Below are 12,823 nucleotides of genomic sequence, written 5' to 3' on the forward strand. Positions count from 1 at the left end.
AGTGAGAGAACAAAATTTACTGAGGCTAAAAGTCAAACTGTTATGTTAATGAATCAAATTAGCAACTAGAAAAAAAAATGTGGTGGCAGACAGATTTAAAGGAAATTGGAAATTGGTTCCAACATGATACTTTGCTCTAATTGTGTGTAGAGGTGTCTCGATGCAAAACAAAACCGTTCAGAAATGACCTCCCTGAGTTATTGTGCAACCTAACTGGGGAAAAAAAAAATCTATCTTACTCACAGCAAGTTTGTTTTTACAGATCTTGTGCCTCTCGATTACTTTTTAATGGTCTGCATTGAAAAGAAATTCCTATATGCACACTTGAGAATATGAAAACACCCAAATGATAGCTTATGATTTAGTAGGATTAAAGTATTATGTATGCAGGTGTAGCACGTTTCAGGTTATTAGCAATCCAATCTATTTTTTATGACATTATGGTGTAATTTTCTGTATGGAACTTCAATATAAGTCTTGAGCTGTATCGGAACATAAACTAAAATGTTCCCGACTCTGTCACTTTTCATGGTCTTTACTTTGATTAATAAATCCAACAAGAGCTATAACGTTCTTCAATACGAGGCTACGATCATCCTTCAATCAAAACGTGTCCCTCAGCTTTTTATAACTTTTCACATCAATATGTAGGGCATGAGCAGGAGCAGTGACAGGATTTCATTGCAGCTGAGCACGTACAGCTCAGAGGCTCTGCAGAGGATGAGCCTCTTTTTGCTGGCTGCAGCCAGCTGATCTCCTTGGCATGGAGAGCAGTTGTGCCCTTGGACACTTGGTGTTACCTGCGGAGAGCTAGGGAGCAGAGGGGAGACACCTATGGCAGAACTGGACAAGGACTTGGCACCCCAAATTTAGATCTTACCTCACTGGGCACTTTATTAAGAAACAGAATTTTTGAAACGCACCCCAGGTTTGGCGTGGAGCTCATGAGGGAGGGGAGGTGAATCGCAGGGACAACCTTTGGTGTAACATTCAGTAACACAATTTTGTGTCCACACAGCCTAAAAGTCATGACAAATGTAATCCAAACCTGGGCCTCAGGATGCAGCCAGAGTGCAGACAGGGAGGAAGGATGTATGCTTCAACTCCCCATCTCTGCTCAAGCAGCTGAGTGGATTTTGCATTGCCATTAGCCACTAAGGTCAGGAGGAAGCTCCTCCATGTTCCTGATGACCCATCGTGCCAGTGCTGTCAGGAGCCCCGGACGCGCCACGCACTGGCCACGAAGGGGAAATAACTCACAGGCTTGTCAGGTTGGTCTGTTTTATTTCTGAATTATTCTTTACATTGTACAATATATAAAAATACAGAGTACCCAAAAAAAATTCACAGTGTCTAAAGGCAGTGATTACAGTCTAGGTCACCTTTATGCTAAAGTACCATCAAGTTCAATTGCATAGGAAGGGTGATGTGCCTTCACAACAGAGTCCAATAATACTCTTCAGGTTTTGTTGTTTTGGGGCAAGCATTCTGTGTTGGCATAATTGTTTCCCACGTATCCAAGATCCAGTATTGCATCTGTCACTCTCCCACCTCAACTACAAGCTAAATCCTTTCATTTCCACCTCACATACCATACATCCTCCCTAAAGCTTCCTCTGTAGGAATGCTCCTATTTAAGTACATCACTTTTAGATATGGGCAGGTTTGGATGCTGTCTAAGGAGGGGTGTGGATGGAAAGCACCCTGCCGAGCAGCTGGCTGCCTTTTACATTGTTTGACATTTTGGTACTAATAACATTTTTGCTTCAGTTATTAATGGCCCATCCACACCATCCTCTGCTTGACTCTGCAGCCTGCGAATCAGCAGCATCCTGCTGGATTACAGAGCTGTCAGAACCAAGAGTGCAGCATTTATACTTTTCACAATCAGATTTGTTTAAAACCAAATCGTGGCTGGGACCTGCAGAAAGCCAAATGCTGCTCTTACAGCACTGAACCCTCTCAAACAGCAGGGGTGAGTTTGCAGCTGAGGCTGGAGGCAGAATGTTAAAAATAACAAGTTCAAGACCCAAACTTATGTTGAATGCAATTGAGCACTTATATTCATGGCTATGTAAATAGTGGGTTGCTGGTTTTGCTCCTCCAAGCAGGACTAATGCAGACACTAATACTTCCCAAAGGGTCCAAAGGAGGAATTTCCAGACAGAACATGTGAGACTGGGTAAGTCCCACAAGGACCCAGCTCCAGAGGGGTTTCTGCCGAATTTTGAAGGCTCTGGCAATCAGGCAACACAAAATTGGACAGAAACCTCTCTCACCTACCCCAAATCTGCTCTTGAAGCCACCTGATGTTTCCTCTTAAAAAACTTAAGGGAAAGATTCACCTGCTGGAGTTTGGGCTTGGTCATGAGGGCATTATAAAGTGATTTGTTGGAAAAAAAAATTCTTCAAACCCCATTTATCGGGTATTTCTCTCTTATACCAGACAGCTCCAAGGGTTGCTGTGCCCTGCCATGCATATGGGCTGCATGTGGGCTGGCTCATGGGATCGACAGGGCAAGAAATGGATGCAGAGCCTTGGCCACTAAGCAGAAAGCTTCAGAGACACACAGGGCACCAGGTGCCTGACTCCCATGGGCCCGTGGCTTTTTTTTGGAGCTCTCTGAAAACCAAAAGCCATGGGTTTGCAGGCTTTCTGTTTTTCCAAATTTTGTACTGAAACCTCCTAGTGTGACCATAAGGCAAGGCTTGTAATGCAGATCATTAACTCAGAAGGCAGTTACTGACTTCTTAAACATGGAAGATGACAGTTTTCCTGTTCTAACAGATGATGTCTTTTGCTCTAATGGTACAAGATTTGTTACTCCTACGTGCTATTTTAATTTTCTTTGCATGATTACTCCCTACTTATAATTAGAAAAACAATAGAGGGATACACATGAGAAATTTGGGAGGCTTATTCTGAAAATATAAGCAGTAACAAGTATCTTTTTCTTAATCACTCTTAACCAGAATGATTCAGGGGAGAATCAGCATTTCTAACTAGAAAAATCAATTTACTTTTCAATTAAAAAATTATATTTCATTTACCTCAAAAGTGGGTTTTTAAACCTAATAGAAAGGACACTAGATTTTTACAGGGTTTTTTCTTTGCTTTGTCCCTGTGGTATTTGAATACCAGCACCGCCTTTCTTATTCTAAGTTTCCTCTGCAGGCATTTTGCTAAATATATATATTGCGTGTGTATATATTATAAATATATACTGTATCTATCCACTGATAGATGTATACACTGTTACAAAAAAAGAGTAAGTTGTTACACAAACTTTACATTTACATTTTTATATATATATTTTTATATATATATATAACTCTCCCCCACTACATTTGGTACAAAGAATAAATCAATCTCAATGGACAGCAGTTTTCTCTCCAGGTGGGCTGAACATCAGATTATCACTGGAGCCATCAAATTGTTTGTGTCAGACACGGGCTCCATTCCTGCTCTCTGTTGATTTCAAACCAAACACTTCGTTTTCTGAACGTAAGGCATTAGGAACAGTGGTGGAGAGACACTATATGTTCTTCTCCTAGAGTATCTGTACAGTTCATATATTTAAGAGCAGCCCTGGCTCACATGCTGAACATTCAAGTGCACCCTTAGAGCAACAGCACCTCTTACGCGATGGTTTGATCATCGAGTCGTTTGTATGTTAGCGAGCAGCACAAGGTATTTCTGGTGGGTGACAGCTGCTCAAGGAAAGCCTGACAGCAACAGCACAACACAGCCTGGATAGCACCATCATGCACACCCCCTTTGGCTTTTTTCACTTCCATGGAAAAACAAAGAATGGCCTTATTAAAGATGTTTCCACAACATACTTGGCTGTAAGATTTCCATCATATTTCACACATGGTATACCTGAATACTACCCAAAGGGTTTGCAGAGACAGTGTCTCCTGACCTACACAGACACTGCTCAGGGTTTCCCCTTCTGTCTTAGAAGTAAAAAAAAAATAAAAAAAATTTAAAAAAAATATTATATGAGTCTTTTGGAAAGCAATATTCCCACAGGAAATGCATTTCCAGTGTACTTTGAGATGGCCTTAGGAATAGGAAATTTTAGCAAGTTTAACATCCAGCTGCAAAAGCAATTTAAACTGATACAGATATTACAGACCTGATGCTCAATGTGCTGAATTACCTGGATTGCAAGATATCACTGTACATGGTGTCATTAACCTGCCACGCATTAGAGAGCTCATAAAAAATGCAACTCTCACACCGCATTAACATCCTCCTTAAAGAACTGCACTCTCCTGCAAACATTAATTGAGTAATAAGTGTTCTGATTTCTTTTTTTTCACTCTCTCCTGGATTCAGCTTTCTGCTTGAATGGAGACTACAGCCCCTTGCTGTGATTGCCAATTATATGAAAAAGGGCTGAATCCATTTGGATGGCTGGTAAGAAGGAATGTCTTGATGAAACTACAACCACATGCACCACCCTCAAAGCATTTGCCTCCAATAGCCTCCAATATCCACCTCCTGAGCACAATGGTAGTAATCACCTGTCTTGGTGAGTTGAACACTTAAATAATTTCATCTACTATACAGTACTTTGGGGAAAAAAAATCAGTTTACATCATGTTATTCTATGAAGCCAAAAATGGAAAAAATGTTTGGGGGTGGAGGGGGAAAGGGAAAGGAAAAATAAAAAATTGAGATAATTGCGAGGTTTGACTTGCTCGCATCCCCCCCCAACTCCAGCTGCAATCTTGCCATGTGCATGGTAATTGCAGAGTGTGTCAACACAGGGAATCTTCTGAAGGGGAAGCTCAGAGATGGCTTTGATTTTACCATGGCTAGAACAATCTTGGGAGCCAGTGTTTTCTCCTGAATCACATAAACTAAATCTGGGCAATCCCATCCTGATAGTCTAATATAATAATTTTCAACCCCACGGCTACATACTTGTTAAAATTACTTTAAATTGGGATCTTCAGTGTTGCTGACAGGAATGTGGAAATTCAGTGAGACAGAGTGAACTTGTCATGGCATGAAGGCACAAAGTCACTGCTCCTCAAATGGAATTCAGAGGCCTGGGAAGAGCTTCTCTGCAGGGGGCTGGTACCTGCTACCAGTGCTATCCTGCTTCCCTGGTGTTCCTGTTTCACTCCTGCTGCTCTTGCTTGGCTGTGCTGCTGGAAGGGGTCAGAAGTGCCGAACCCCCGTGCCTACTTGGAGGGTTGCAGCAGGTTGCTTCAGACAGATCTTCTACGCCTGCATCAGCTTAAAATCTATTTAAGAGCACCTATCTCTCTCCCTCTGCCCCCTCTATTTTATCTGGTGGGACCAGAGCAGAAGCAGGATCAGCTGCTAAATCAGAAAAGCAGCTGCTGAAGATGGGCACTGCTGAGCCGAAGGTGTCCTTGTGGCTAATGACCCCACTCTATTACAAATATCCCTACAGCCTTCAATCACTGCAAACTGAAGTCAAACAAAGTAATTTAAAAATGGGAGGCTATTTCATACTTGCCCTCTGGTCAAACTGCCATAACACAGGCTTACAGAGCCATGCTGACTCTTCCTCACAGGAAAAGCAATATACTTGTCACAAGCAACACAGTCTTCCTTCGTTTCCTACCAGCTGCCTACGTGAAAGAGCTGAGTACACAGCCCAAGCCGGACTTCCAAACAAGCGACTGCAAAGGAACAGCACTGAGCAACAATCAATGTCGGCTTACAGCAAAATCTGGAATTAAGCACAGACAGACAGGACTGCTGGGAACATGGCCGGGTCAGTGGCCAGGCACGGGCATGGCAACTGCTCGAGTAAGATGCAGACGACAAAGCCAAGCTCAGGACCACATGGAGCTCATGCGTATTTCAGGGTGTACTTTTATCTCATGCTCTGTATTGCGACATTCTAAAATCCTTAGCATCAGGAGTTCATTATAAATATTTAGAAACACTGAATGATAACAGCGGTGAACTTGTTCACGTTGCTAACACACTGGATGTAATTGTACATTAAGCACCAGCAATAAGTTTCCTTTTTGCCAAACAATTATGTCAGACAAACATCTGGTTGTAGACAACATGGCTTCTGCATCAGACTAATACAGTTCTTATAGACACAGTCACACACATACACAAAATTACATTTCAAGGCTGGATATACTGTTTAATAATGCTACCACCCCAATTTACTTCAATAGGTGCAGCAGCATTTGTTTGTTGAGTTGGTTTTCTCAGAAAAATTAAAGAAATATTGGCAAACAATGCACATTACTCAGCTGTGTTACAGTTTCACTGGAAGACACTATAAGAATGTGCAGCAGACTTTCTGGGTCATGTCAGACTATGGAAACATTCCTTACAAAAATACCTTACCCCTGCAAAGTCAGAATTATTCACTCTTTGAGAGTAAAGGAACTAAAACCCAATAATAAAACAAGAGGAAATATTAGCCCAAAGCATGGTGATTTCCCACAAGAAGAGCATGGCCTCTAAAGTTGCCTTTCCTGGCAGATGCAATCAGGATCAGAGCTAGAACAAAAGAGTTAACATTGTCTCAGAAAAAAAGAAAAAGGAAGAAAGAAAATAAGCCCATGGCTCTTGTGCGGCAATCATCACATCTCTTTTTCCACTGATATAAACATCTTTGTTTGTTAGGCACTCCAAGTTCATGTCTCCGATGTTATTCCAACATTTACTTTTCTCAGTGTCTCACTGCCTGTATAATTTTAATTAAGACTGGAAACATTCTGGATAGCTTCTTTGGATAATGCACTTTGTTTGTGTGTTGTTTCTCATCAGCTGAACTGCATATTACCAAAGAAGGCTGCAGAGAGTATTTCCTGTAATATGAAAAGATTCTGCTGAAGATAAAGGGAACACTGCCCTAGAAAGTTACTACTTTTTTTCCCAGAAACATTTAAAAAAAATCAAAAATAAAAAGAAGGAAAAGAAAATGTTCTTCAAGTTGTTGGCACGGAGTGCTGTTTGGCCTGTCTCACAAGCTGTGTGTCATCCAGCACACCATTGCTATCCTGGCTCAGGAAGGATGCTCTTCACCAGACAGACACCCCTGCCCCAGGAAGGCCACCTCTGGCCTTGCTTGGAGTGCTCCTGTGTGTTGTATGCTGCTACACAGCAGCCACCAAGCCCAGCACACATCCCCCTCCTTGACAACGTTGGCCTTGGACAGCAACACTGATCTTCCCGCCATAAACAGCTGCAGTAGTAAGAGCCATCTCCAGCCAAATGTCCACAAAAGCTCTGCAGAATGGTCCATATGCATTTTTGTCCTTGTAAGGAGATGTGCTGTTTACAAGAAATACAATTAACCAAAGAAAAAAAAAAAAAAGACCCTACTGTACAATATTTACATCTAGAGGCTGGGCCGGTATTTGGTCCATAAAATCAATTAAAAAAAAAAATCATATAGGAAGTTATTCAGTCCTGTAGGATCTGTCCATCATCAGCTGTTGGTAAAGGTCCTTCCAGGGGAGGCCTCGGGCCTGTAGTCATATTTGTTCAGTGTACTGGGATAATAGGTTGTTGTGTACACATTGGTTTGCTGCAATGGGTAGAAGTTGGTCCTGTCATCTGGTATCAAATTGTTCTTGTTAAGTGTCTGCAAAAGAGAAGAGATGATGACAGGCATGGCAACAGTGCTACATAATTACTCTTTTCTACCTGCAGACAGCTCCCTCTCACCTGCCTTCTCCATCATGGTCTCTGCTGTGGCCACCACCACCTTCCCTCCAGCTGGGAGAGTAAGAGGGTACCTCACACTCGCTATGGGGCTGGTCTGTGTGGGACCACAGCTCCTGCCAGGTCTCCTGCAGTGGACCTGTGCTCAGCTACTGCTAGGGATGGAACCCAGAGCCTTCTCCAGAGTCCCAGATTCTCCTGGTAGATGGCGTGTTGTCTGAACATCATTGTCACACAAAACCATGCTGGGCCTACACGAAGGTTGGTGATTAATGGCAGCACTCTTCCAAAATGCTCATGGTACAGCCTGCAGCTCCCTCTCATACCAGTTGCCAAAAGGCAGCTTTTCTCTTTGGAAGAGCAGGTGTGCATTTACCTGATCTCCATCTCCATTGGTAGATATCCAGGTTTGGACCCCCCGATATTAAGTGTGTCACTTCTGTAAGCTACAGTATAAGTAACAAATCATGGTCACTTTTGGAAAATCTAAAATTACTCAAAAAATTTAACAACCACGTAACAATTGTTGGAAACAATAACATAAAAAATGAGAATGACAAATGCCCCTTTTACCACAAAAATTTAGAAATGTTTCTCTTCTCCCTCCCCTCTTCCCACCAGCAAACAGATGTCCCCCTCTCCCCAGATTAAAGCCCATTGCTATGCCAGCTGTTACTTATGCACAAGGATAAAATCACATTTTATGTGTGCATGTGCATAATTCTAGGGAACTTTCTCCCACGTCACTGTGATCTGTGAATTTGTTGGAGGAACTTTTATAACACTTTTTTCAAATAACCCCTGGATTAAATTTCTTATCCCTCTCTCTGGTCTCTGTCACTCAGCAGTGCACCTTTAATGGCTGTTGTGTAGGGAACCCACTCCTTTGATCTGGGAGTCAACACTAGGTGTGCTGCTACAGCATCCTTATGTTCAGGGCACATTTAATTAACAGCACATCTAAACCAAGTAGGAGCATCTCTCCTGTCAGGAGCAGAGGTGGAGAGGTCTAATGAGGCAACAAGTCCTGGGGCCTAATGGTTGTTCTGCCACAACTCAATGTTCTGGGAGAACCACTTTACCTCAGTTCCCCCTTGAGACAAACACCTCATACCTGACTCAGCTCAGGGCAAGAAAAAAATTAATTAATAATGCTCAAGTCTATGAACAACCCAGCTCTGTTAGCTTTAACTGACCCATCTAACTTCAGTCAACTCAATTTCAGGCATTGTGGTTTTGTCAAAGGCAAGAAGAAGACTCCTTTCTCTGTGAGGGCAGGTGCAGATGAAAATTTCTGGGGTAGCCCCTGACCCTCCCCCAGCCCCGGCAGCAGTGGGGTGACCTGACACCAGTGGAGGCCCAACTTTTAGGAGGCTAAGGTTGGCAAGTGGAGTCTCACCCTGTGCATTTGCCTGTGGCACAGTCAGGGCTTAGCCACATCCCAGCTGTGACCCCTGAAATGATCAGCTACCCCAGGCTCAAAGACAAGACCACAGGCAGCACATTTATCTCCCAATTTCTTCGTAATCGAACAGTTTTACTGCGTGAGGAGGGGGAGAGGAGGAGGAAGAAAAGAAAATGCTTTCTTCTAATCAGATAGCAGATTGACAGCTACAGCTAGTGTGGGAGCTAACAACTGCCAGTTTCATACAAGACATTAGGAGGAAAAGCTTTCCTATGACCAAAGTAGCTAGCAAAGAAATTCCCCAATTGCTAAACAACCCAATGAGTTTTTCAGAAATGACCACTATCTGAAACATCTCATCCATGAAAACTGGAAGAGACCCAGCCCCCTCCTGGTCTGACTGCAATGTCTCCCTACCTGGAGTCTCTAAAATGAGCCCACAGCACAACAGTTGTAGGAAACAAGGAGAGAATTTGTATAGGCATGCTGTGACAAATATTTTCAAAGAATGAGAATTTGTGCCCTTCAATATGAAAGAAAACAAAATGTCATGCTTTGCTCCCAGTCACCTGAAAAAATATTAAGGTAGTGGGGGCAACAGTTGGATGCTCTGTGCTGGAGCCTGGGAAACAAGGAAGTCTTCAGTCCTCAGTCCTCCACTATTTGCTATGCTTCCTTGGGAAATCCAATTAACTGCTCTGTGCTTCTGTATCTTCTGACTCAGCTTGAGAAAAACCTTTGAGATCCCTGGAAAAATGCACTTTACTAAGTACTACCACTGAGCATTTGGGGGAACTGCTCTCCGGTGAACCCCACAGGTGTTCATACCAGCTGTACACAATGAATGCTGTTTCCTATTGGTGTTTCTAGCCCAGGACACCCGCTGCAGGCACCATAACTCCATGGCCACAGTCCGCCACAGCAGGAGGAGGCAGCTGAATCCCACTGCTGCAGTTTCTCCGGGCTCTCTTGAAGGTGGTCCAGTATCCAAGCCTTGTCTGGGTCACTTTTTGGGATGGTTAAGATTCATGACATGCCAGGACTACCATGTCTGAAACTTAGTGACGTCGAAATCCTGGAATAGCTCAGGACTGTCTTGATCTGAGGACAAAGACCTCAGGACTAAACTGTTTTGGCTTTCAGATGAAAAATCTCTATGAGTTTCAACATGTCCCACAGTATTCCAAAGTAGCCCACTACAACAGATCTAGCATTTAGTTAACATGATTTGCATTTTTCCCCTCTCTCTCTTCTTATTTTCATATAATATTTAATTAGGAAAAACCCCACAACTGGTCCTTTGCTCTTTTTGGTTTTATTTTTGATGGAGGGCCTGTACGTTAGGGAAATACCTTATGACAATGGTTTAGTGGAATTTATAATGCAATTAGCTGCAAAGAATTTATCTCTGGAAATGCTGCGATGGCAGTACTGTCCTAAATCAGTATGATCAATGTGCACTGCCTTCACATTTCCCCACACAAACTTACTGTCTGTCTCATTTTAATAAATAGATGATTAGGTTCCTTGTCACTAGAAATTGGTTGATATTTTGAAGAAGGAAAATTAGGCAGCAGTGAATTTAGAGATGTACACAGACATACTCGTGCATTCACTGCAGGAGAAGGGGTGTCTGCAGTTAAACCTCTCTGGGTGGACTCACGTGCTGCTTTACTCAAGCATTAATCCTTGCTCTCATCCTGCAATGCTGTGACAGTACAGAGATGGCCAACAACTTTCCTTTTGGAAGATATTTCCCCAATGTTACGTGTGTTATGCCATCAAGGTCAGAGCCTCCTGACACCTTGAACTCACTGGAGTTACTGTGGGGATGAGAACAGCCTGCTGCATCCGCAGGTGTCCCCACCAATACTGATCAGTCCCAAAAGGAAAGGCAAGAGTGTCACCACTGCACAACTACAGTAGTGCAAACAAAAACAAACACATAAACGAACACAGACCACACCCTGGCTCCCAGCCCAACTCCTCCCTCTCCACCTCAGCCACCTCTGAGCCAAGTCCCCAGTATTACAGGGGCCAAGAAGTGGTTGCTGAAGACAATACTCAACAAGTCCTCCTAGAAGGGACAGTCCTCTGGTGCTTTTGCAGGGACTGATCAGTGGCTGCAGTAACTAAGGTGACTGAAGCAGCACAGCAAGCACTGGAGCTCAGGCTGTCCTCACTAGAGCTTTCAGAGAAGGAAAAGAGACTTGGCTTTTCAACCTGAGCCCTCCTGCATCCTCCAAGGAGACATATCACTCATCTGAGCACCCTCCAGACTTTACTGATGACATTTTTCCTGACACTCAACCTGCATTTTCCCCTTGCTGTCTGCTCCCTCCCATATGAAACGCTACTAAATCCCCTTGACAGCAGCTACCACCTTTTAGGACTGTCTGCTCAGTAAGCAGAAAGAACCAAAAGTCTGACCAATGCTTACTGCTGCAACAGTACTTGCTGCAAAACCTCTGTGCCATACACACAATGTATTTCAAACACTGAGGAAAATGTATCTCAGGCCCTCATTGTGGTCCTATCCTGCCTTGAGAAAAAAGAAGTTTCTGGTATTTTTGCAAGCATAATATTCCCCATAAAAGGTGAGTCCAGATTCCGAGCTAATATGAAAACCGGTGGGATGTGCTTAGAAAAAGTGCTCCATTCAACTAATAACTAGTTCTTTTAACTGCTTCCTCCCTTCCAGTATGAACCATGCCATCCTGGTATATTTAATAAAAGCTTTTTCCTCTGGTCTGTTCACCACTAAACTCAATTAAAGGACCTGTTAGCAGAAGGTAAGCCACCAGCATGCACTAACCCAACCAAGTAGATCACTCAAAAGCAGGCACAACTTAACTGCTTTCTTTAAATGATACTTGACTATGACACATTGCCATATGACTAATATGATTTTAAAAAATATATGACCCAGGAATTCTGCTTTGTCGAGCAGGGATGTTTTCAGATGGACTAAGATGGTTATGGCTTTAAGAAAATGTAAAAGAGCAGCAGCTTGCTCCATTATACATGATCTGTCAACTAACCAAAAGGTCCAATCTTGTTGTCAGTGAATTGCATGTCTATGCCAAGCACAACAGAATCCTGAGTATTCCAATATTTACAGAACTATATGAACAATTTGTGATCACTCATGCTTGTGTATTAGCAATTAGAACTGGAAGAGTCTGAAGGGAAGGGTTACAGATATCCCCCTTGTGTTGGGCTCTGCCCCCCCGGATTCACACTGGAGGCAGAACATTTACATGAAATCGCAGGCTGTTTCTCCCAAGGTACAGCCAAATCTGTTGTACCATATGCATACATTTAACTTTGTTCAGCTTTCCCCATTGATATTTTTAGCCTCAGTCATCATTCAGTTTTTCCATTTGTTCCTTTTTCTCCAGCAAGGCCTTGCCACTACTCCCCAAAATTCTGCCTCTGCTCCAAATCATTAAGTCATTATCCACTGACCTTCTTGCTTACATTCTCCCAGATGTATCAAAACATCTTTGCACGTAACAGTATGGGACTTGCAGTACTCCTCCCATCCTACAGCTGCAAGTATAAGCTCTGTAAACATTTCTTACACACATAAACAGATCAAATGCTCCAATTTTCAATATACAGTCATGAAAATTTCAAAACTTGATTTAAAAAGATGAACATCTCCCCACTCCCAATTAAAAGGAATTCCATGTATTTTTTGAGAAGCTGAAGTGAAAAGGATACTTCTAAAA

At 42.8% G+C, this 12,823-nt stretch overlaps 1 protein-coding gene across 3 annotated transcripts in view; it reads right to left on the bottom strand.

Annotated features, from left to right (window-relative positions):
* Window positions 1–1,277: 1,277 nt before the first annotated feature.
* Window positions 1,278–12,823, bottom strand: part of SEMA5B (semaphorin 5B) — a 271,865-nt gene continuing 260,319 nt past the window's right edge. For 2 of the 3 annotated variants that reach the window (XM_032693508.1, XM_032693510.1), the window contains one exon: window positions 1,278–7,604. In XM_032693508.1, the coding sequence (XP_032549399.1) occupies window positions 7,449–7,604 (156 nt within the window). In that variant the 3' untranslated portion in view covers window positions 1,278–7,448. Of the gene's footprint in view, window positions 7,605–8,060; window positions 8,131–12,823 lie in introns of all 3 variants that reach the window. The other variant, XM_032693509.1, reaches the window with a different exon arrangement.

This window comes from Chiroxiphia lanceolata, chromosome 7 (assembly GCF_009829145.1).
Source record: "Chiroxiphia lanceolata isolate bChiLan1 chromosome 7, bChiLan1.pri, whole genome shotgun sequence".
Taxonomy (NCBI): Eukaryota; Metazoa; Chordata; class Aves; order Passeriformes; family Pipridae; genus Chiroxiphia; species Chiroxiphia lanceolata.